The 24,936-nt window shown below is 47.2% G+C and overlaps 4 protein-coding genes across 11 annotated transcripts; 3 read left to right on the top strand and 1 right to left on the bottom strand.

The window, feature by feature from the left end:
• The first annotated feature begins 1,423 nt into the window (after positions 1–1,423).
• LOC131212242 (fasciculation and elongation protein zeta-2) lies at positions 1,424–7,753 on the top strand. 3 transcript variants are annotated; one of them, XR_009156926.1, is made up of 6 exons: positions 1,424–2,389; positions 3,873–4,234; positions 4,298–4,546; positions 4,613–4,699; positions 4,768–5,142; positions 5,228–7,753. XR_009156926.1 is itself a non-coding variant. In XM_058206031.1 (5 exons), the coding sequence occupies exons 1-5, from the start codon at positions 1,881–1,883 to the stop codon at positions 4,848–4,850; spliced, it is 1,257 nt and encodes a 418-aa protein (XP_058062014.1). In that variant the 5' UTR covers positions 1,424–1,880; the 3' UTR covers positions 4,851–7,753. The 3 variants fall into 3 exon arrangements, 2 of the variants coding, with proteins under 2 accessions (XP_058062014.1, XP_058062013.1); XM_058206031.1 differs by having other exon boundaries at positions 4,298–4,513; positions 4,768–7,753; XM_058206030.1 differs by having other exon boundaries at positions 4,768–7,753.
• Positions 7,754–8,169: 416 nt separating this feature from the next.
• Positions 8,170–9,710, top strand: LOC131209768 (argininosuccinate synthase). Its single transcript, XM_058202904.1, has 3 exons — positions 8,170–9,312; positions 9,376–9,482; positions 9,545–9,710. Exons 1-3 carry the CDS (start codon positions 8,244–8,246, stop codon positions 9,641–9,643), a joined length of 1,275 nt encoding a protein of 424 aa, XP_058058887.1. The 5' UTR covers positions 8,170–8,243; the 3' UTR covers positions 9,644–9,710.
• A 317-nt stretch (positions 9,711–10,027) lies between these two features.
• On the top strand, positions 10,028–11,340 carry LOC131209529 (mesencephalic astrocyte-derived neurotrophic factor homolog). 2 transcript variants are annotated; one of them, XM_058202618.1, is made up of 5 exons: positions 10,061–10,145; positions 10,225–10,382; positions 10,472–10,596; positions 10,675–10,816; positions 10,898–11,340. In XM_058202618.1, the coding sequence occupies exons 2-5, from the start codon at positions 10,280–10,282 to the stop codon at positions 11,062–11,064; spliced, it is 537 nt and encodes a 178-aa protein (XP_058058601.1). In that variant the 5' UTR covers positions 10,061–10,145; positions 10,225–10,279; the 3' UTR covers positions 11,065–11,340. The 2 variants fall into 2 exon arrangements, with proteins under 2 accessions (XP_058058599.1, XP_058058601.1); XM_058202616.1 differs by having other exon boundaries at positions 10,028–10,382.
• A 274-nt stretch (positions 11,341–11,614) lies between these two features.
• Positions 11,615–24,428, bottom strand: LOC131209311 (dynamin). Of its 5 annotated transcripts, XM_058202348.1 has the most exons (15): positions 23,822–24,428; positions 21,708–21,781; positions 21,475–21,624; positions 20,794–21,400; positions 20,379–20,724; positions 20,145–20,302; positions 19,778–20,072; positions 19,589–19,705; positions 19,413–19,427; positions 18,285–18,500; positions 18,117–18,210; positions 17,910–18,046; positions 17,673–17,839; positions 16,146–16,286; positions 11,615–12,513 (listed from the first exon to the last, which is right to left on the bottom strand). In XM_058202348.1, the coding sequence occupies exons 1-15, from the start codon at positions 23,965–23,967 to the stop codon at positions 12,447–12,449; spliced, it is 2,730 nt and encodes a 909-aa protein (XP_058058331.1). In that variant the 5' UTR covers positions 23,968–24,428; the 3' UTR covers positions 11,615–12,446. The 5 variants fall into 5 exon arrangements, with proteins under 5 accessions (XP_058058331.1, XP_058058334.1, XP_058058332.1 ...); XM_058202351.1 differs by lacking the exon at positions 16,146–16,286; XM_058202349.1 differs by lacking the exon at positions 19,413–19,427.
• Positions 24,429–24,936: the final 508 nt, after the last annotated feature.

The raw sequence follows: 24,936 nt of genomic DNA, 5'->3' as shown, positions 1-24,936 counted from the left end.
ATAGCGCTGCCCACTGGTGGAACACTAGTCACTAGTAAGCATAGCTCATCATGTCTCTAGTCCGCAAGCTGCCTTTTCCTCGGAACCACCACACACAGCCACACAAGAGCACACTATCGGTTCGTCTAGGGCGCACACCTCCGCCTAGCGCCTAGCACTCCATGTTTGCACTTTCCGATACGATACGAACCGAAAACGCCAGCAGCCTGAGAAATGTGGAGCGCAAACGCCTGCTGAAGAGTAAATCCCATGGCTGCTGCTGCTTCGCTACCCGTCCAACCAGGCCATCGATTGATCGTGTCACTTTTTCCCGTCCGACACCACGGGGCCAAAGAACGAACAGCGGCACCACCGCGAGCTTTCTTCACGGCACGGAAGGGAGTGGATTGTGTTTTTTTTGTTACCGGGTAGTGTCTTCACAGTTTGCCTCTTGCTTCCCGCGACGACAGCGACGGCAGAGACCATTTGCTTTCCTTTTTTCTGCCCGTTCCTTCTGTCACTCTCGCTGGTTTCTTCTGCTACTACCGTCGTCGCCGAAAGAAAAGCAAGGTTTAAGGGGCCAGATTAGCTGCTGTGGCGTGTACTACACACCAGCGCACTACCGCCAGCACCACATACACATACGCATCCGAAACTCAGCATCACAACCGTGTACGCACACGCATAAACTCACGCTCGGTGTGTGCTACGCCACAGCTAAGGGGAATAACGTGGTGTAAAAGTTTTCGCTCCCGCACCGGGTGCATTCTTTCCGTCTCTTTCTAGCCCCGCCACAGACGGACTCGGCGGGTGCGAATGCAAGCTACCATTTTTTATGCCGAAGAACAACATAATGATCGATATGCACCACTTCGGCACGGAGAACAAGGCTCCGGCTCTAAGGACTTCCTCCATGATCCTGCAAAGCCATGCACCCTTGGTTCCGCCCAAATGCACCTCTTTCACGGGGCACCGTAATTTCGTAGCGTTCCGTCTTGTTGCGACAAAATCATGAGGCAACTCCCAGTGGCCGATCAGTAACCGGAGGAAGCGAATGTCTAATGCTAGATAGTTTCCATTCTCGGGTCGTATCGGTGACATGAACGAATTGCAGCCGGTGACAATTGAAATGGAAACTATGAATTGGTTGCAAAATGGATGGATTTCTCGGATTTCGCGAACTGCAACTGCATTTGCGTGCAATCGTGGTGAAAAACTTGCACACCACTGTCATCTTCAGCTGCGAATTGGTATCCGTGCCCGCAAGCCGTTGCTTCGCTCCACTCAGCAGCGGTAATCGTACTGCACACTGAACGCCCGAACCGGCTGCACAAAACCGCGTCCAGCGAATGCGGTCATTTATGTAGAGGGTGTTTTTCATGTTGCCAAAAACACTTCTGCGGGAGAGGATTGACTGAGCCACAATCCTGAGAGAAACGGGTGTGCGCGTTTTGGTGGGCCTTTTGCTTTTTTGGTGCAAAATTGCTGATACGCAAGAGAGAGGCAGAACCGTAATCACGGCGGCGGTGTTTCTTCGATATCGACCGGCCCCCCGACCCGTGAAAACAGTTCCAGCGACGGTCCGGTTCCGTGTGTGGTACGCACGCACGCACGCACTGTTTTCTTTCGTCTCCGAGTGTGGGTTGGAAAATTACCCCGTGTGTAGTGAAAACGGCCAGTGCAGTTTGCGGGGGTGAAGAGAAAGTTTTTGGCAGCAAGTGTCGCAAAAAAAGGAACCCGAGGAAACCAACCACAGTGTTCTGTGTTGTGTGCCCGAAGATTGTCCTCGCTTTCTGCGAAACCTGCGGAAGAATTTCGAGTGCCTACCACCCCCCGGAACCGCACCGCGCTCTCCACCAGCAAAAGGCCGTGTGATTCGTTTTTGCGCAACGGAAAAAGTGATGCGGGACCTGGCTAATAAGATGGCTGAACTCAAATTCGAGGCACCGTTGGCACAGTTCGAGGAGAGCGACGAATGGGGCCCGGTCGAGTACCAGTCGTCCAACGGGAGCGCCAAGGTAGCGGCCATCAGTGACAGTCTGAATCTGAACAATTTGAAGGAATCGCTCCGCTCGGTCGATGGCCACCAGCAACAACAGCAGCAACATCAGCAGCAGAAGGATGACGATCTAAACGAGCTAAACGACAATCTGCTGCTCGGGGATGACACACTCGGTGGCATCGGCGGGGTCACTACGGCCAACGGAGCGCCCAATAACAATAACAACATCAAGCTCGGCTCCATCAAGGATAATATCGACTTTGCCGAAGCATTCACGGGCAGCCTGGAGGATTTGGTCAACACGTTCGATGAGAAGATTACCAAATGCTTCGGAAATTACGAGCAATCTGTCGAGGAATTGGCCCCAGTGCAGGTGCGCTCGCAGGACGAAATCATGAACGAGTGCCAGTAAGTTTCGCAGTTTAAATTGGGATGGGAACCTGATTTCAAATAAGCAAGTCAGCAAGAAGCTCGTTTCGTTCCACGCAACAAACGAATCCGCCTAGAGGAGAAGTAAGGGTGGGACGGAGTGCGGGATGTAGAAAATTAGTCATCGGTTAAATTTATTTCCCTCTGGACTTGGCAGCTTGCAATGGCACGCAGTCGTCGACGAGTCGGTGACAGCTCGCGACGAACGTTCTCCGGATTCGAAGGGAGTTAACACTCACTCTCGCGGCTAGTTCGACGACCATAATTTTTTTTGGGCGCCCGGTTGTCGCAAAAAAGTCCGGGGGGCCTGTTGGCGAAAAATAAAAAAAACGTCAACCCACTGCAAACAAGATCAGATACAGCCAGCTTTTGATGCTGTTTGGTGGTGGTTATCAGTATTTAGGTCACTAGGTACATAGACGGTATCAAGACTGTGCACATGTTACATGCTTCAATTACATGAAAAAAAGAACACGAATGATGCAGAAGCCCCCGTTGGTACAGCCGTATCATAACAAACCGTAGCCCCACGGACACGATCTGCGCGCTCAATCGATAATCTTCGCAATCGATTCACTGTACACCGATGATGGTGTACCGACCGTGTGTTGTAGATGCAAGTAGCGTGTACAGTACGACGTACAACATTGCCACCGTTTTCACGGTTGGCTATGGGCGATGAACAATTGCGGCTATTTTTGTGCGCCAGCCTTTCCAGCTATAGCCATAGGCCATTCATAATGGATAGGCCTTTCTTTCTGCTTTATGTAACACACGATCAAACGAAAAATCGAACTCTCTCGCGTGCGGGCTGCATGAATGCAAATTGGTTATGCTGGCTGCCACCTATAATAACGGGGTTAGAATAACAGAGCAGACTGCGACGTTATTAAACTGCAAGCCGTTTTTGACGATCACACGGCGGGCTCTAATTGGTTGGATGCAACACGACATCGAAGCAATCCATGACCAGGTCGCAACGGTTTGGAATAAAACCAAATGAATTTAAAAGAGTTAGTTGCAAAAATCATTAAATTATTCAATTATACGCTCTTTTCTTCGTTCGTGTTACAAACATAATGATTCGATTGCTTGTGTCGTAGCGAAACCATGCGAAAGTGTGCCGTCCGAAACGAGAATGCGCATAATACCGAAGAAGCCAAAGGGTCAGTTGGTCAGGGAGTTGGTTGGTGACCGTAGCAAAAAAGGATTAGAAGGAAGCGAACCGACCTTGAACCATTGGCCGTGCACTCGGTGCAAAGTGGCCCGGTGCGCTTGTAAAAGGAAGGCTAAAATAAGGCGCGCGAGACCGGACAATGTAGGAGAATGTCCATCCGTTCGTTTAGTGGCTTCAATCACCCGATTGAATGCATTTTGCACACATTTTAACACAAAAGTTACCTTAAACTTTTTGAATGCGATTTTTTTCTAAAATCTATGCTTCATTTATCAACCTGATTAGGATGTGGTGGACGATTACGGGCAACTTTGGCAACATTCTGCCCATCGACTGGTCGAAAACGTATGCCCGCCAAATGCACGTGCCAGCGCTAAATCTTGGCATGCGCAAACCGGGCACCCCAGACGATGAGCTGCTGCTGCAGGACCTCAGCTCCGAGGACGAAGCGGTCGCCAACGATCTCGATATGCACGCGCTCATACTGAGCGGTCTGCACGCAGACAACGAGCCAATCAAAACGGCCGACGAGGTGATCAAGGAGATCGACGACATTATGGACGAGACTGGGTCCGAAGATGGGCGTCTCGAGAATGAGGTCATCGAGAAGGCCAAGGAAGTGCTGGGTTCACCGTTGTACGAAGAAAGTAAGTTGCGGTTAGACCGTGCGCTCCCGATGGGTAATCAACTATTGACGCGTGTTCTTCCAGAACTGCGCTCCCTGTCGATCACACAGCTTAACGAGCTGTACATGGAAATGGAGGTGCTGATTCGCGAGTTTTCGGAAACCCTCATCTCCGAGCTGGCGCTGCGTGACGAGCTCGAGTACGAGAAAGAGCTGAAAAATACGTTCATCTCGTTGCTGCTCGCCGTACAAAACCGGCGCCGTCAGTACCACGTGGAGAAAAAGAAGGGCAAAACAGCCGGCAAGGGTTCGGCCAGTGTTCCGAACAGTAACGGTTGGTATAGAGCGATTCCCGCTTTGTAGCAGTGTGGGTCTGATGAGCCTTTTTTGCCCGTTCCAGGCATTGATCCGAAGTATCTCACTACAGTCATTCCCTATCAGCTGAACAGCACACCCGACAACCAGACACTGCAGGTGCTGATAAAAAGTAAGTAGTAATGGGTGCGTCGCTCGAGTATAAAACGCATATAATTGAAAAATGTGTTCCTTCCACAGTACTGAAAGCCATCAATGAAGACAGTCCAACCGTCCCGACGCTCTTGACGGACTACATCCTAAAGGTACTGTGCCCGACGTAAGCAGTTTGAGTCGTCCGCTTTCGTTCTCTCAGTCGATGGTCTCGGGTGGGGTGTGTGGTGCTTTCCCCGTGCTATCACGACATCCGGTTCCGGTACATGAACGTGTATAGACGCGAAAGGGTAAACTCAACTGTGGTCGAAAACAAGTGGCGGCGCGCAACGGGTCTAGTAGAAAACTAGCGGAATGTAAGCGAGTGCAAAAGAGTTTTACATGACGCTATGTAGACACAGAGGATAACATTATTTGCTACTAACGGAGTGTTAGAACTGCAATGCTATTAGACCGTAATTTGTAAGTGTTCATTTACTACTCGCCTTCCCGTATTTGTACACCTTCAATTTATTATTTATTTACTCCCTCTCTTTCGTCCAAAAAGTAACCCAAACACGACTAAGAGATGCGATTGATGGAATGCATGTGACGCACATTGACCGTTACAATGAACTGCCTGCAATAATTGTGAAATAATAGTAATAATTGTTTCCCTACCGATAAATCTGTTGTTGCAACCAACATCTTCTCAGTTGCTCGGTGATCCGCCCCATTGGATTGTGTTACTTTCTCACGTGTGCTTCTCTCGGAACTCACGGAACAAATCCAAAGATATGTTAGGTATATGTCACGCCAATGGTCTTGCTTTTTTATGCATTCACTACCCAAGGGTATGGCACGGATCCGGGTGAAGGCACCGGTTTTTCGCCTGCGCACCCCAGGATGCAGCTTTTTGCGATCAGATTGACATTCCATTTTCTCTTCCGTTTGAATAGATTTTCTTCCTCGAAAAGCTCAACTCGAAAACCTGGAAGAAAACGTTTTGCACCGTCGGGGAAGTGATATTGGCGAGATGCACTATGTATTGTGTTTTATGTAGCAGAATGTGCAATGTGGTAGTGTTAGAACCCGCCCTGGAGGACCATTGTGAATGATTTTTGTTAGAGCTCCTCCTGATTGTCCGCTAGAATTCGGAATTGTTTGGAATCCCCCGCAATAGGTAGCGAATAGGAAGACACGTATTGCCATCAAAGCTGTACTGGGAAGTCCAAGAATCTGCCTCCCATTTCTCTTTTTCACTACGCTAGTCATTATACTCAACGTACAGCGATCGAATGTGTGCTTCCCCAAAATTCTGTTGTTCCGCTATAGGTTCCTTTATTTTTTGTTGTGCGTTAGAGAGCAATACTCTGTTTTGTGTTTGTAACTTCGTTTGAGCAATATTAGGGATTAGAGAGACACGCCAACGGGGCTGTGTGGGCAAATCGGAATAGTAGAGACACACGCAAGGGCCAGGCAAACGAAGGGAGAGCGCTGCACCCAACGGCTGCGCGACATCTTCACCCGTGGTTGAAGAGAAGAATTTTAGTAAAAAGCAAACCAACAAGGCGATGTTCATTGCTGGACATGGTCGCTTTCCTCCGCTCGCCTATATTGTCGATCAAGTATAAGTAAATAAGAAACCTGCGCACATACCACGTGCCCGGGACACGACGGATTGCAAACACACATCTGTTGTGAAATGCCATATTACTTTGATTTAGGTACACGATTGTTTTCTTTTTAATCAAAGATATATACATACGCTTCGAAAACATTTTCGCACTCTCTAGCTTCGAGAATTGTGTAGTATCCCCTAAAAACAGAATAAATAAATGAATATAATGATCGTATCGTAGCGTGTTTCGGTGGAACGAAGAGACATGCGGAACACAAGGCTAGACACGAAAAGGCCTCCGCAAAACGGAAGCCGCCGGCGGCGGTAAGATGACGGATAGGTTATTTATATATTTAGATACATATGTATGCAGAGATATGTGTACCAAACATAAAAACCTACAATATGTGGACACATAACGCCCGGGTCGTTTCGGAAGCCAGCTTCAGACGATGGTCCACGTGTAACTGTAAGAGCTTCTGCCCTGTTTTGCTGCCAATTTTGTTGCTCTTTCACTGTAGACTGCCGTAGACGGTGTGTTAGTGTTTAGTGATCCTTTGTTCGTTCTTCTGTGCGAGTACACACGAAGTTAGGCTAATCGTTGTAAAAAGCGGCATGCAACCGAGCGAGGTGGAAGACGACAGTTGTACAATTTGGTAGTTCAGTTTTCAAAACCCGGAGAACGCGAGGCGAGTTACTGTTTGCTGGGTGCACCAAGCCAAGCCTTTTACTAGCTCTAGCCAACTGCTCTTTGCTGTTACTTTGGAACCCGCGCCAATTTCGTTTTGTTTATGTACCGGCGAATACTGATAAGAAGGAAGAAGTGCGAACATTCTGGCGTCATTACCGAAACCAACATTTTCCATCGTCTTTATTCAATAATTCTCCAGCTCGTTGATAAGCTCCTGGGAAGCAATAGCAAAAGTAAACACTAATGTCCAAAATAAGCGACACTCAAAATATGTAATCACCAAAAGCAAAAAAGTAAATCGCACAAGGGCGAGAAGATGACTGTATATGACCCCGAAGGAACCTTTCAGCAAATGATGGAACATGCATAGTAATAGTTAAACGAAACGAAACGAATCCTCCCAACAGTAACTGCCCGGGATCGTCGGAAGTGCAGCACAACGGTAGCGAGCAGCTGGAGCAACCAATTCGCAGCAAGATCTTCAATTTTAGGTGCAAATTTATAAATAAATGATTACAGCTGAAAATGGGGTCCCAGAAAAGGCAATAGGAGAGCGAAACTAAAAACGGGGCGGTCTGATCCGTACGTTTCTGCGGTGCAGCGCGAACGAAACACGAAATGCTACGGAAAGGTGTGAAGGCTGACAAAATGTTACAGAACTGGGGCACGATTTTTTCTAAACGTGCTGGTGCATCCTTTACTCAAGAAACACACGCAGACGGGGATCAAACACAGAAATTGCAAAGAAAATGGCAAGAGACACACACGTACACTTATTGGGCAAATAAAACTGCTTCAAATAAACGTCCAGCCGTGTCTCATTTCCGATAACAGGTACTAAACATGGTTTAAGGATGTTCTGGTGTAGATAGTATCCAGCCATTCCATCGACATCGGATCGCGATCGGTCATTGAAACCTCTCTAACGGTATCAAAGGGAAAACGTCTGGTTGCCTGACGAAACCGTCGCATTCTGTTAACAGTCATCAATTCCGGCTCCAGCGCCAGAGTTGTATGTAATTCCGCTACCATAACACAAAACATCGCATCGCTTCGGCATCTGGCCGAGGGAAGGTGCGGAGTGAAGCGATAACCTTTCCTGTCTGGGGTGCCTAGAATTTTGAGCATTATCGTAACGTGTCGTGCCGCGTGGCGCCATCGAGCATACATTTCAAACAGTTTACTCTGGATCGTCCAGCGCGTCGGTCCTGACAAGAGTTTCCGAACGGAGGTGGTGATCGCTCTGATCCGGTTTCCCAAGCGCGGTGCACCATGAGCAAGGAAAAGGTACTGTTGGCCTACTCGGGGGGTCTGGACACGAGCTGCATCCTGAAGTGGCTGCTGGAGCAACAGTACGAGGTGATCTGTTTCATGGCGGACGTAGGTCAAACGGAGGACTTTGCTGCGGCCCGCGACAAGGCCCTGAAAATTGGTGCAGCGGATGTGGTGGTGAAGGATATGAAGGATTTTTTCGTCGAAAAGTTCGTCTGGCCCGGGGTGCAGATGGGGCTGATCTACGAGGATCGCTACCTGCTCGGCACTTCGCTGGCACGTCCCTGCATCTCGAAGGGACTGATGGATGTGGCCGGGCAGCGCGGCTGTGCGTACATTTCGCACGGTGCCACCGGGAAGGGAAACGATCAGATACGGTTCGAGCTGAGCTGTTACGCCCTCAACCCATCCATCCGTGTGCTGGCCCCGTGGAGGATGGAAGAGTTCTGCCAACGGTTCCAGGGTCGCTCGGATTTGCTCGAGTACGCCAAGCGCAACAACATTCCCGTCAGTGCCACTCCGAAGTCGCCTTGGTCGATGGACGCCAACATTATGCACATCAGCTACGAGTCCGGCATCCTGGAGGATCCTTCCGTGGCGGCACCGGATGAGATCTACCAGCTGACGCATTCGCCGGCTCGCGCCCCGGACACACCGACGGTGGCCGAGATTGTGTTCAAGGCGGGACTGCCGGTTCGCGTCACCGAGCTGATCAGCGGCCGGACGATGGAGAGGCCAGTGGACATACTAACGTTCCTGAACAAAGTGGGCGGCGAGCATGGCGTAGGGCGGATCGATATTGTCGAGAACCGGTATACCGGGCTCAAGTCTCGCGGTATTTACGAAACGCCTGGAGTCACCGTGCTGCACTGTGCCCATCGGGACCTAGAGATCTACTGTCTCGATCGGGAGGTGCTGCGGGTGAAGAAGTATCTCGCCGACCGGATGGCAGACTACGTCTACAACGGATACTGGTATGCACCGGAAGCCGAGTACGTGCGCAAATGCATCATTGAATCGCAGAAACACGTTTGCGGCAAGGTGGTCGTGGAAATGTTCAAGGGACACGGTGAGTGGTCGCGGTCCGCTAGGGAGCATTGTAATGATTTATCCCATTTGTCTCCATTTTCAGTGATGGTTATATCGCGCGAGTCGATCAATTCGGTTTACAATCAGGAGTTGGCGTCGATGGAAGTCCACGGTAACTTTACGCCCTACTCGGCTACCGGATTCATAGAGGTGAGACCCGTTTTCACAAAAGAAGCCATGGCCGGATTGTTGCCCGTTTCGATATTTTACAGATCAATGCGCTGCGACTAAAGGAACACCATCGAGTGTTTGGGACGGCCAATATGACGAAGCATTTTTCGCGCACCGAGTCGGACATGAAGCTGATCTAGGGAAAACAAACTCTATGAACAAAGAGTGAATTCAGACATTTACTTGGCAAATACATACTATACGAACTTTATAAACTAAATCGCAAAATGCAAACCTTTTTAATTCTTTTATGAGCATCGAATGCTTTTGGATCGAATTGAAATCGGGGAAACTTGCTGTAATGTTTCATACACAAAGTGCCATCTCACGGTTAGAGTTTGACCCAAAAATATGGGAATATGAAAATATGGGATTTGTGGCATGTTGAATTTTTAAATTTCCTTCTCAAACAAGCCTCTGAAGAGCCCTTGCAGCAAAAGCTCGCTGTCCCACTGACGTTTGTCCTCCCCCTCCCACCATTGGCGCGCTGACAGGATTGACGTGTCTCAGCGGCTCGCGGACCACACAAATTCCCAAACGCAATGCTCTAACGGTACACTCTCCGGAAAGCCAATCACAGCGCGACAAGTACATCAGGGCCGGAGGAATTTTAACTCGTGGATCGGATATCGGATCCCACTGGTGCGTGGTGTCACGACGGACGGAACCACTGGCTGGCAGTTGATCACCGATCGTTTCAAGTGCGGAATTGTTGTTTTAGCACAACGGAAAGAGCAAAGGATATTTCCGTAACAAAAAACCCACATACACACAGGATGATGCTGCCTGCTTTCGGTCGGTTGCTTCTGCTGGCCCTATCCGGCCTGGTTCTGTTCCTGATACCGTTCAGCGCCGCCCTCAGAGAAGGCGACTGTGAAGGTAAGCCAAAGAACTTGTAACCGATCTTCGGATTCTCCTTAAAAATTTACCTTACTCATCACGGTTCGTTTTTCCGCATGCCGAGCCAGTGTGCGTGAAAACGGTCAGCAGATTCGTGGACAGTCTTTCGGAGGATTCGAAGAAGGACACCAAACGGATAGAGGATGACTTCCGGACGTTCTGCAAAAAGGTCAAAGACAAGGAGCAGCGCTTTGTACGTAGCCAGAGAGAGAGAGAGAGAGACTGTCCGATGGATCCCGGAGTGTTGCTTCATTCCTGTTTCTTTCCGTAGTGTTACTACTTAGGAGGTGTTGAAGATTCCGCCACGGGTATACTGAACGAGCTGTCGAAGCCAATCAGCTGGTCGATGCCGGCTGACAAGATCTGCGAGAAGCTAAAGAAGAAGGATGCACAGATTTGCGATCTTCGATACGGTACGATTTCGGTTCGCAGTGCAATTAATGCGGAAGGTGGTGCTGACTTTTGACCGTGTTTCCTTCTTTTACTTACGAAAGACAAACAAATCGACGTAAATGCTGTTGATCTGAAAAAGCTGAAGGTGCGGGATCTTAAGAAGATTCTCTCCGACTGGGACGAAGAGTGCGACGGGTGCCTGGAAAAGACTGATTTCATCAAGCGTATCGAGGAGCTGAAGCACAAGTACGTCAAGACGGAACTGTAACGTCGTCGTCCGGGCAGATTAGGATCTCGCTATCGTCGTCGTCGTCACAACGTCGTCCTGCATCATCCCTCTCATACCACCGGATGTTAAATTATTACGTCAACAGCTTGCGGGACGGATGGGCTGTTCCACTTCTAAACCGTATATCCGCCCGAAAGGGGGAGTCGTGCTCGCAGCTCCGATAACCGGTAGTAATAGGCAAACAATGATACGATCGTGCCGCGAAGTGGTGAAGCAAAGCCGAAAAATAAGCAAAAATTAAAATATAAAAAGTGAGTGATCATGTATCGTGTGTTGGTGTACTCTCTTCTATTTCTCCGTAGAACCGCGAGGGATTCTGAACTGAACCGTGGTACCGTGGTCTTTGCTGTTGTACTTATCTAGCAGCTGAAGCAACGATTACTAAACAACCAACGTGAGGACGCAATCTGCGGTTGCTATGCCGTGAACCAGAACCTTACTTATTTAGTGCTTCACTCAAAAATGTCAATTTGAGGAACAAACTAACTGCACAACGAATTTTATTTTTCGATGCCTCCTGGATGAAGGTGATTTATTTACAAATACTACACATACGACAAAAATGTACAAAATAATACTTTAGCACGTTGACGTTGAGCACGATGGTGTAGTCGGTAGGAACCTCGGTGGCTTCTCTAACATGCGCTGCACAAGCCGTCCATTACAACACTTCGATTGGGGCGTCTGCCAAGAACAGTTCCGTGTTTCGCTCAGCAGAATGTAGCAAGTTTGTAGAAATTTTGGAGCAAAGCAAAGTCTCAAACTTTGCAAACCCCTTCTCGTTCGTTTCACTTTGCGCCGCGTAGTAGATACTGATTGAATGCCATTCCATGCACTATTACTATGACTCACACACTACCTAATACACCCTGCATTTAGAGTCCTGTTCGCGACCGTTGTCGTTACTCGATCCTTAGAGGGGCTCAGTCGTTTGACGATGTGTTACCCATCTTTTAAGCCTGCGTGCTTATCTATCGAACATCCACGCAGTGTGACGATGATTTTGTCTGCCGTTGAAGACGGCCGGCCAATCTATTGTGATGCGGGTAAACTATTCGGAATGATTTCTGTTTCGTCCTCTGTGTGTTATGATGACAAGCGGCTCGTTACAATATTTTGTATTACTACCCAACTATCCAATAGTACTGTGTGCTCAAAAGAGCACCAATTGTCCTGCTGATGACGTAGAATTTTGCATCGTTGCTGTCCTGATCACTCAGGATATGTTACACTTTTTGCTACAATGACCACTTCTGCTATTTGCCCTGCAAACATGTCCGAGAAGCTGGCGGCGGCGCACTGCTTCTCTATAGCTATATCTACTGACGGCGCCGAATAATCTCCGCTCCAAGCCCATATCATCACGGCCTACTCATGGCATTGTAAGGACGATCGGGTAAACGGGGTGGAGCATTCTGAACCGGGCGACTACGATGAAAATAAAACAGGAAACAAATTACAGCAAATAATCAATGAGCACGATAGCAATGGAGGAGATCAGCATTGATTGATCATCGCCATGATCCGAAGCGGCAAAATGATCATAATGATGAACTGAAGCGGACCCAGCGAGCATATTGAACTGTGGTTATGCAATTCCAAGCTGCCAAGCGCACACGGGCTAGCTCACAGCAAAAACAAACAAAAATGATTAAAAATACAATGGGTTATGCGTGTAACTATCTGCAGACAATCAGCATATCATCCCGCCACCAACCGAGCGAAAAAGCATGCTTACAAGAACAAAGTAACATTCACCCCCGTTTCAATTCCAATTAGTTATGTTATACTTTATTTTTCTCTGTCATAGAATAGATATAATATGTATATTTTGTTTCTTTCTGTTGTTGGTTTGTTTTTACTTTTCTTGTTGTATGTTTATCTTCTTACTTTTGGGCTGTTATTTTGTTTGGTTACTCGGCTCGAAGCTATGCGCGCCTCAGTAACATAAATAGTGCTTTTTGTTGTTTTTGTTTGTTAGTTACATTGCTTCCTATCTTTAACCCTTTGCCTGCGCGCTCACGAGATGCTCTCAGTCGCAATCGTCGTTTGTCGGCTGGGTTTCATAGCCACATCCTTGGGGTCTTACACACTAGAGCAACGGGTATCGACTTCACTCCAGCTACTGGATGTTTGCTTGCACTTCTGTTGAACTTTCGTTAAAATGCCACGTTCGCGCGTGCAACCGATATTTAGTTCTTGTGCTACTCTCTTTACAAGACTGAAGCACGGAGGAGGATTTAAAGTTATATTATGGTATGTTATCAGCTTTACCGTGTAGGCTAGAGATGAGTGAATAACTGTAGATTGAACTACACGCTAGCGATTTGCCAAATGAAACCCAAAACCCGTTGGGTAGAAAGCCGCATGCGTGAGTGTAGAAAAATAAAACCATTCTGTTCAATGAGAGCGGGCAACATTCCTGGTGTATCGCTTTCGACCATTACTTTGCGTTGTATCGTTAGGATAAGGAAAACTGCCACAGTACGTTTCATTCTTTTCTGTACGGCACTTATCTACTAACGGTGACACACACTAATCATGGTACAGAGGAAGGATTTGTTTCGTATTAGAGTGAAAGGTTGCAATAAACGAACGCACGAACACTGGCGGTTACCTTGGTATTCGGTCTACCATTATTTTTTGACTTTTTTTCGTTGACTCTAAGACGAAGTATTCACACGGTATTCACGTGTTTGTGAAGCGTGATGGGGATGAAATTATATATCATAATTTAATGGAGCGTGAGTGGTCGCAGTCGATAACATTAGACACAGATACACGATCGTGACAAACCAGGGCAAACGAGTGGCAACGATGATCGTACGAAATAATAGAACCCGTTAGAAGAGGACTATGTCTGCTTTGGGTAGAAGGAATTTAAATAGTTATGTCATGTACTCAGAGGTATTTGTAAATAAAGCGAGCAGATTCATTCAGTGAATAGATGACTTTCAAGATATGTTAAAGCTTGCTAGAGAAGAGCTTCGAGATTATCCTTTTTTGCAACTTTTAAAATATGCCTTATGTCGAGCAGACTATTCTACGGTCATTTACAATAAGAAAAAACTCTCTACTAGGGAGTATTCATGTTGATGTATATAATATATGCTTAGATATAATTAACTTTAAGCGTGCGACATTTTGTTCATTTCGATTGTTGCAGTTGGAAAACGAATACTACCCATACGTTTGTCTTTTCACAATATATCGTGGGAAATGTATTAACAGCTTTACACATAATTTTAACAATTGTGGGCAAACGAAACTGTGAAACGCCAATGAATGGCCGGTCGCCGTCGCTGCGATTTTCGACCGGAGCAGTGGGAGTGGATGAAACATGAAAAACAGTCATTGGCCCTGTGATGATAACATACCACACACACTCATTTTAATTGACTTTCACGTACTGTAGCATTAATCTTATTCGCAGACCCTTATTTCCGTTCGCTGTGTGTGACCCGGGAAGTAAGCGTTTGAAACGAAACGATACCGAGAGAGCAAACAGCAAACAAATACGGAGACCCTCGATGCGGATTTGGCATCGTTTGGAATGTGTTTAGCACGATCGTAGCATATGGGATCATGAAGGGCTGAGCGAATCGATCAAAATGCGGTCCAGCATAAAGAAAGGAGAAATGAAACGAAACAGGATTTTGCTTGTCACGAAACTCTGGTGGTTTCAGACCTTCGTGGCTAATGCTACAATACAACAGATGAGGATCAAGTTGATCGAATGATCGCCTAACGGTTGCGCTTCGGAAGGGTGGATAAACGAGTCGCGTGTTAACATACGCGCAACGCGAGTTGGTGTGCCCGATTCTACTTTTACTGGCGTGTGAGCTTCTTCGGTACCTTTATCTCTACAATATTAAGCGTTTTTATACTTTTTTTGTCTTTTGCAATTTTCGCGCACGCAAACATTGAACAACTTTATCATAGAACTATATCAATATAATATATATGCATATATGGGCGTATATATGTATATCATTTTTCGTAATATAATTAGGTTGCCTTTGTTTTTTGTGTCCTTTTCCCCTTTTCTACCTTTTTTTGCTTTCACATAGGGCTTGCCGTTGCGATCACGGATGTTCTTGTTTCGCCCAAGCTTTCCCCTACTATGGTAATATTTACGAATAGTGTATGGCGGAGATATTTGTTGTGGTTTGTTTAGGTAAGAGAGATTCACGGTTCATCGAACTGTGTACGATCCTTCCGGCCTAGAACTTCTTGATTTGGTGGATAGGTTTTTCTTAGATAGGTTATTGGGCTTACCGTGTACTCTCTTGTGCCATCTGCTCCGCTCCGGGAGCAGTGGGGTTAATGCATTAGAACCTAGTAGACACACAAATACACTTAAGCATTCAACATACAATCAACAACATCAACATGTTGCATCCGTCATGTCGGTGTGCAAAGGTGCAGAAGAGTATGGCAAGGTTTGCAATAGTTAATATTTTCCGGTTTGCTTATACTGTTTTTGTTGTAGGTTGTTCGGTGCGGGTTGCTTATCGTTACGGCTACGTTTTCGTCTTTTATTCTTTTGTCGCTTAATTTGCTTGTAGTAATAGTAGAACAAGTAGTCGTTTGGTATATTCTTAGTTTAAATGTAACCACATTTTGTTGGGTAGCTTGGTAGCTTGCTACTTCGCTACCGCCGCCTTCCGACCTCCGGCCAACTGGCGATCCTCTCAAAGCATTTAAGCGAGCCACGTAAATACCCTCTATTCAGCTCAGTAACAACGTAAGTAACAACACCGGTGGGAGAACCGATATAGGTATGGGGGGACAAATGGAATGAACTGGACAAGAACGGACAGAGATGCGCCCGGCTGTGGGATGGTACATAAGCACAACTAACATGAATGCGAACGACGTGCGGCGTCGCTCACAATCTGTACGATATATGGGCGGTGGTGGTGATGCTGGTTAAATGCTCCTGTTGTGAGTTAAAAATAAGATCTTTCGCACGACGAGAGCACATAACGCGCGATAAGGAGGAGTGGATGAGTTAAACGTGCTATTCGCTAGTCAAACAACGATCGACAATACTTTACTTGAACTTAGAGGCGAACACATTCGACAGTTCATTCATTGCGGCGTTGGTAACCGCCTGGCCAACCTGCTGGTTGATCTGCTGCCTGGTGCTAGCCGGAATCATCTGCGCCATACCCGCGGCGCCGGCACCTCCCGGCCGTCTGCCGATGCACAGGGTGGTGCGTTGCGTAGCGAACGATGATGGGGCAACCGTGCGTTGTTTGAGGGGAAGACACGGGAAAAGTATGTGTTAACATTCGTTCGAGACAACGCGCACATTCGCTGCTCCGCCGTGCAACTGTGACACGCCAAGTGTGCTGACACATTTGTTTGCTAAGGAACGACAACCACCAGAAACACAAACAACACGCACGGAACCACCGGCCTTTCGTTCTAGTTGATTACGCACTTCCACCATCTCCATATCCTAACACATACTGGCGATGAAAACTAACTAACGGACGCTATACAACATTAGGTGCATTTTCCTTTTCTATTGGTTCTCGATTTTATCTACTATCGCGCACCGTTCGATCGCGACCGACCGTTTGCCAGCTCTTGCTTCGATCTATCTGCGCTCTACCTGCGAACCAATGGAAACGAAGCAACTACTGCAAATAAATTTCCTCTCTGTTTTTGATGAAATCTTCGCCTTAAGAGTTGTTTTAAAACTTTCGTTTGATGAAAAAATGAAATGAGCAACACTTTACAACAGTACGATTTGTACACACGGCAAAGATATTTTCCGTTCAATTGCCTCGTGTTCACGTTCGTGTTTTGACTCCTTTCTGTTCAACATCAATGGCATTTCCTATACATCTTTTGGTATTTGTCCATTGCATTGCATTAGTTCTGTGTTTTCATGCGACTATTTAATGCTTTCATCCGTTTTTGTTGATTTCCTGTGCTGTTAGCTTCACCTATGGACCAATTTCTCAACGGGTTAGAGTGTTAGACATTCTTCTGGGTTCTTTTCATCTGATAAGCCAATCACTTTTTCTTCATCTTCCATCAGTGTGTATATATAATTTGTATGTATATATTTATAATTCTACAGAAATTGCATGTCGGATACGAGAAGGTATAGTTTCTTCTTTTGTTTTGTGGTTGTGTTCGGTTTTCTCACACTGTGCTTAGTTAGTTTTTAACGTCGCCTGTAAAAGTTAGGTTTGGAGGGTGTTAATGAAACCACATACACTCGAATGCTACCATCACCCACAGCATCATGGAGAATGGAGTAGTAGTAAGTTTAAAAGTAAGAGGGGACAGGAAATGATAATGAACACACACAGAAAGGCGAATGCAATTGAACTTATCGAAACACAAAACCAATTCCGTTAGCTTGCCGAACACCGATAGGTTAAAAGAACGATGGATTGTAATGAAGCGATTAAAAACCGATTAAGCGATTGAAAATTAAATTTAAAGTTTGAAAATGAAATCTGAAAACGATAATATCTTTGCCCTCGAGAGTAATGCACGGGATGGTCAGCGGAATTGAACTCAAAATTAAACAAGAAGTCATTTTTCCAAATGCTAATACTCACGATGGAATTAGCGGCGCTGGTAACGCCTGGCCACCTGGCCGACCACCGGGCAGGGGTGGTGCTGCTCCACCGCCGGGACGGTTCGGTATTGCCGGTGCCGGCCTAGCACTGGCCGGTGCCGGCGGTGGTCCCCGTCCAGCAGGAGCTCCCATGGAACCCAACGATCCCTACGCGAAAGTGCCAGAATCTCGTTAATTTCATCTTTGCTCGCATTCGAGTGATCGGGCAGCTTCATACCTGTTGCTGTGGGGCAGCCTTTCGTGGGCCTCCCGGACTCGGCGGTGATAGCCGCGGGTTGTCGAGACCACTCGACAGCCAATCGTTTTTCACTGGTGGCGGCACCGGGGTCGAAAAGGTAGCCATTGAAACGTCACCTGCAACGTGTCATGGGTATTTGTGTGGTTAGAGACCCGATTCCGAGATCAAGCTTCCTACAAAACTCACCAATAATGCGCAACGCTTCTTTGCACGCGTGGTACATTCGCATCATCTCTTCGCGTTTTTGTGCTTCATCGGCGCTCTCCTCCATCATCGAGGCCTATTTATTGCAATTGTTCGTATGAAATGATTGTCGTTTCCTGTTGGATGTGTGGGTTTTTCAGCAATTCCTACCTGATCGCCAGAGGCATAGAGATGCGCCAACAGTTCACCGTTAATGAAATCCTTGGTATTGTTAATGATCAGCATCATGATGGCTTTCGGGACCATATCGCGCGTAGTTTTGGTAACAATTCGCATGTACGACTCTACCAGGTTGCGTATCGTTTCAACCTGCCGTTCTAGCTGCGGATCTAACGAACCGGCACTTTGGCCAGTTTCACTGCTCTCCTGTGAACCGTCCAACGGAAAGAAATATCAATCGAGCTTGTCTAAACCCAACGAATCCGCTGTTTTCACTCAAGCTGGAAATTCCAATGGTCGCAGCGGCACACACTTGACTATACTCCGAGAATGGGGAACAATTGCTCAATACATGAATATGTAAAGGAGTTACGAGATCACAACGGGAAAGCTAGTATCACCTCATCAATCGATAATGAAGCATTCGTGGCTCTGTTGTAATGGACATATCATAATATTACCGTTTGTGAATTGATTTATGATAATTTAGCTTCTTTGCACATAACTTTATATATCTATGCCAACATCTCGATACACGCTTCAAAGAATGATACGCGCTTTCAAATTACTTCGCGACAAAGTTAGTAACACGTAATGGCACAGCACGAAAAAATGCTTTTATAAGTCGCGGTAAGGTAATTCTTATGGGGAAAAAATCTATTATATTTACAGTGTTCTAGAGTCAAGCTTTAGAGTGTTACTTTTAGGCAGCAAGTGGAAAAAATACAACCCAAGAACAGGGTAAGGCAAACAATTTAATACATTACTGCGTACATCTGCGTTTACACTATTGGGACTTTCTACCGACGATGGTAGAAGTTTCTGAAACGAACAAAACATGGAAACGGACCGATAAAAACCAAAATGTACTGATAACGTGAATGGACTGGGAAGCATCGGGTCTCCCAAACAATCGAAACCGATCCGTGAAGCGGACTCGAGCGTATTTTCACACGTGCAGCTTAGACATTGAAAGTAATGAAAAGACACAAGACACAAGCTACTAATGGGCAACCGATAATCCTTGCGAGAACCAACACGAAGGATATCAATCAAATGTGTAACGATTGGAAAATCTGTGAATGTGGGGAAAGAGAGAAAATGCGCATTTCAACCAACCTCCGATCCTTCGGTCTGCGGTGTGCCGAATGGTGCAACGTGAGAGAAAGATAGAAAGTCGAACAGAGAAACGCAACATTATAATATGCGACGCGACGCCATCAGCAGTACACTAATCATACGAAACGGATCACACAGAAAACGCGGAAAAAAGGTTCGAAAACATTGCACTTTACCTCATCCCCGTTGGCCGGAGTGTCCTTTTCGGGATAGACACCCGCTCGCAGGAACGACGCCTTCCACGAATCCACATCGTCGGTGCTTTCGCAGGACAGCTCCAGTTGTTTGTAATCCTAACAGGTGGGCAGAGATCGAATTAAGCTTAACATCAACCCAACACAAACCCAAATGTGCCAAGGGCTTACCTTGTACACGTTACGCCCATCGGGATTGAAGAGTCCGAAAGTGTGGCGCCTGGACATGAAACCTTGCTCAATGTCTCGCAACTTTAGGCCGTCCAGCGGCAACATGAACTTCTTTTCCTTTTCGTCCTCATCCTTGAACCACGAAATACTCTCGGAAGTCAACACAAACCAGTACGGCCGTGATCCACCCTTCATGATGCCCAGATTTTGAATGCACATGTGTCCCTTACGGATGACCTGCGATCCCAGATTGCGGGTACCCGTCTTGACCGCGTTCTCAGTTTTGCTTTGAGCACTGAAGGGAAAAAGTAATCGGTCAGTTGGCAGAAAGGCGTTGCCGGCACGCTTAGCGTGTGTTACAACTTACTTTGCGAAGCCGATAAAATCCTCATGATTGGTGTTCATGTAGGCCAGCTCGTAGTCAATCAGCAGCATCATTTGCTCTTTTGACTTTTGTTCGCACTGCCGGATGTGCGTGGTGATGATACGCTCCGTTTCATCGCGCAGCCGAGGATAGCGGGCCATCTATTGGGGAAAGAACAATGTGGAAACATTTGTTCTTGGGCTCTGTAATGTCCCTTCTTTCCTACCACATTCCTACCTTATCCGTGCATATTCTGACCACGTTAGACAACTCCAGAACCGTCAGATCAACGCACTTGAGGATGGGTTCCTTCAGCTGCGAGATCTGCTTCTTGACGATGGCCTCGAACGCCATGTCCGGCGTGAACAGACCAACGCGGATACCGTGGATGTTGCGAATGGCGAACGAAATCTCGCGCCGCAGTTCCTTTTCGTCGCATGACATCTTCACGATCTCGAAGCGCAACCGTTCGTGGAAAATACGGTTGATCTTAGCACCACCGGACAGCTCGTTAGTGTTGACCAACGCCGAACCGGACCCTTCAATTGTGCGCTCGAAATCGGACTGCAACTGTTGGATCATCCTGCCGGGAGGGAAACAAAATGAAATGGGGGCACTGCTTTATGCACCGCCACAAGGATATGCTACTAACTGCAGCATCGCCTTCGTCTTGATGCTCGGATCGTCCGGCCGGAAGTGCTTGAACTGATCCACATCTTTCTCGAGTGTGAGCAGCTGCTTCTGGAGGCGATCACGCAGGGCCGGCAGTGTATCGCGGATATGATTGGTCAGCTGTTGATTGAGTACCTTCTGCAGGTACGGTGTTCCGAGCCGATCGGCAATATGACGGTAGCTGGGATGACTGAGGAAGAACTTGCGCTCCGCTGCCAACGCCGCGTGAATGTCCTTCCGGCCCTCGATATCTTTCTGCGAGCGATTCACCACACCGATGTAGCCGCGGCGCAGGGGTAGCAGCTTGTTCTCAAGAATATCGCGTGCATCCGTGCCTTCGTCCATCAGATCGAGCTTCGTAATGACACCGATCGTTCGGACGCCCTGCGGATCCACCTCCTTGGCCAACTTCAGTGCATCGCTGTTCGCCAGATCGGTGTTGGCCGGCGTAACCGCCAGAATCAGGCAGGTTTCCTTGCGGATGAACTGGAATATCATACCCTTGATCTGGTTCTCGATGTCAGCCGGCTGATCACCGATTGGCACCTTCGTTAGACCGGGCAAATCGATAAGCGTCAGGTTGAGTACTACGAAGGCAAGGTAACAGAAGAAAAGCGTAAGTCTTTGCTGTCGCTAGTTTACATTCACGTTGGAGTCTTACCATGAGGTGAGTACACCCGTAGGTTAATCGGTATGGTCGAAATGCCCTTATTGCTGCCAGTAACACGATCGGTTTCAGCCTCGATCTCGCTCCGGATTTCGTCAAAGTTTGTAAACTTTTTCCCCTTCTGGTGCAGGAACTCGCCAAACTCTGTTGGTTAACGATGCGGGGAAAATATTATGGCAACGGTTCAGTCATATCTTTATTGCTTTTCCGGACAGGATGCCTCTTACCGACTGTTCCATTGATAAGTTGCAGAATCAATGGCCGACGAGTAACGATACCAGAGCCACGCGGTAGGAAATCTCTATAATGTGGAAATATTAGTGGGAAAGAATGTTTTAGTAAATGATGTTTACCGTACGAATACTTTAAAATGCAGCGAACAGTGAAAATTATGAGCCTTTACGATGTAACATGTGCTAGTTTCGGCTGCATGTTTACATAATCAAATATCCTTTTCCCTTGGTTACTCGAGCAGTGTACAGGGAAAAATGGGGAGCATTTCTATTGATGTAGCATTTTTTTCTAACACTGAGCTCTATTTTCAATTAAACGAAAACGAGATTGGCCATTGGCTCACTCCGTCTCATAAGCAAAGCAGTCGTGCGTCGTAATGTCGGCGCTTTGATTTGTTCGCTGTACGTTTATCACTTCTAGCCAGTGTGATAACGTGTGACTTCCGCGACGGAAGTGAAAAAACGGAGCATAGAGGAGAAGAAAATAAGATATCGAGAGAAATCAAACGCCCCATCCATTTCAACATAACGTGAATGTGGGAAGAATGTCGACAAATAATATCATTCTAACAATTACTAGCAGTTCGTCGTAAGTGAAGGTGGCGAAACGCACACAACACAAGGATCCTCTGACTACGTTTTCTCCGCAAGGAACGGACCATAACTGTCAACGGCTGTTATCGCCGATATTATGTAATTTTTCCTTCTCTGCTCTCCAACAGGACGAAGGCGGAAGTACTCGCAATACACATGCTCCTGGGCAGAGTCCCTATGCAGAGCTGCCTCTGCGTGTGTGAGTGTAAGGCTCTAGTAGAACAGGCAGTGTTTAAAGCTCGCGTAATCGAGCAAGGAGGCCAAGATTTTTCTTGGCCAGCAACGAGAGACAACATTGCTCGATGGAAATGATCTTCTACTGTTCCTTTGCATAAATTGTTTCTTTGGTCCGAGCCTGATAATAACGGCAATGATGCTGATGCCGCTGATGCGATGTTTCGTAAATGAGTCCAAAAAAAATGAATGAAAGCTTGTCCCGTAATACACAGGACGAGAAAAGGTAAATATTTCCCGTGTTTGCGTGGGTCTTTGCATTTTGCTCACCGACCCATGTTCAGAGGTTTCCATAGCAATATGTGTGAACGTTTGTGTGTGTCTCTCTGTTTCCATCGCATTGTCGCGCCAGGTCATTCCTTTCCTTTTTTTCAGCATGTAACGAGGGCTTCGGGAGGTTTGGAATGGTACCTGCCTGAGTTGAGTAAAAAAACAGTCAACTATGACTCAAACTGCGATAGGGAATTGCTCCAAACACTGCCCAAAACAATAATCGTGGCCTGTGCGGTGGTTGGGAAACCGACCGCCAAAAGGAGAAGGTGTCCCGATAAAAGTCTGCTGCTCCTATTATCGATTATTTTTCGACTGATACCATTGACACCGCGCACACTGCTGAATTATCGCGCGCGCTCTTTCGCGATGGTCGGCATTTATTCTCTCGTTCATTGTTTCTCGCTCGCTCTCCGATACTACCGTATGGTCGTACGGTGCCTCTCGCTCTTTCCGCTCTTCCTTTTTTATTTCACCCTTCGGTAACAGTGCCTCCTTCGATGCTCCTAATCGTTGTGCACAGTACGATCGTTTGTTTCGCTGTACTTCTAACGCGCCAGTGAGCCCCCCGCGACATGCATTGCCGTCGAGCTGGTTCCCCAATCTCTGTGCCATCGACTCTATCGACCACTTGGATAGGAGAGTTAGATTCTTCAAGCCCGCGGACGGCATGGATGAATCATTTTTTCGTTTACGCTTTTTCGGTTTGCATCGGATACGGTCGCCATCATCTAATGACGGAGGAATGACAGTTCCGTTTGGTGAAGCAAAAACGGAAGAGAGAAGAGAGCTTCTCCCGAGCCGTCGCCCCCGAGAACACAAAAGGATCAGAACAAGAGCCAGAACGTAATCCTTTCAGGTTGGATAAGATGCGTCTCTGAATGAGACAAGGGGCGATTGCGGTGGGGAGTGAGCGATGGGAACACTCGAGTCACTTGTTTGACCGACGAATGATGGTGGGTGGGGTGCATGGGGATGAGTAATGATAAAAGCCCCACAGGCTGACTGACCTTCCGACAAAGTTTTCCAACACCGACGATTTTCCTGCCGACTGCCCACCGACCACCGCAATCTGTGGCAGGTCGAGCTGCATGTGAACACCCATCTGGGTGAACGCATCCTGCAGCTTGTTAACGATGGGAATAAGTGACTCCATGGTTGCTCCGCTGTGTTTTTCACGCCTTTGCTGTCTCTGCTCAGGTTGCCCCGACTGACTTGGTAGTGCTGCCTACACCTGCCCGCCGAGGGCCGCACTCTATATTATGTTGTGTACTTCGATCGCTCACTTTCGGTTCACACACTCTCGGGCGGCAGCATCACCGCCGACAAACGCGCACCGTTTCGCACTTGACGCACAATCTCCGATAATTCTGCTCCAAAGCCTCCCCGTTCAATTACACAAGGCTCGCTGCAGCTGCTGCACAGAAAATGGCTTGTCGCACGCACGCACGCGAGGCTTTCTGTTCGCTTACTCGCGAACGGGTCCTGTGTGGGTCCTATATATGTGTAGCTCACGCTCCGAAGGGATTCAACTTCGCTGTGACCGTCCGCACGAAAATCCACTACATCATTGCGCGAATGCAATCACCACACAGAGAATTTCTTCCTTGGGAGAAACTAATTTTTTACTGCTGCTGCTGCGATCGATTGCGCAGGGTCTCCAACAAATGACGTTACGATAGCGCTGCACCCGTCACTCCGCTCGCTCTTGGTCTCTTTCTGTCGCGTGGTTTTCGCGTCTTTGACAGCTGCCGACGACAGTTGAAACTTGGGCGAAAACGGAGCTAGCTAAGCGGGTAAGAACACTAATTTGTTTTAAATCCTTTTTTCGGGTGCAATTGTGAAAAATATGGAGAACTAAAAGAGTGCAACGATAGTAATAGGTAAAGGTGTATAAAATATCGATAGACAGCACACTTAACAGAAGATCCATTCGACTCGTGTTCGCGTTCAAAAGCAAACCCGCAGTCTTTGAGGTGATGGGTTTTTTGCAGAATAAAGTAAATTCTTCGCCGCATGAAAAGAAAACCGGTTCAAAATAGAAACATATTAGGGCTAGTTATGTTTTTCAAATTTAAAATACTTTACAAACAACACCAGCGAAACGATGGTCTACGCACTTTCG

Source organism: Anopheles bellator, chromosome 2 (assembly GCF_943735745.2).
Source record: "Anopheles bellator chromosome 2, idAnoBellAS_SP24_06.2, whole genome shotgun sequence".
Lineage (NCBI taxonomy): Eukaryota > Metazoa > Arthropoda > Insecta > Diptera > Culicidae > Anopheles > Anopheles bellator.
This window is presented reverse-complemented; position numbering and strand designations above follow the sequence as displayed.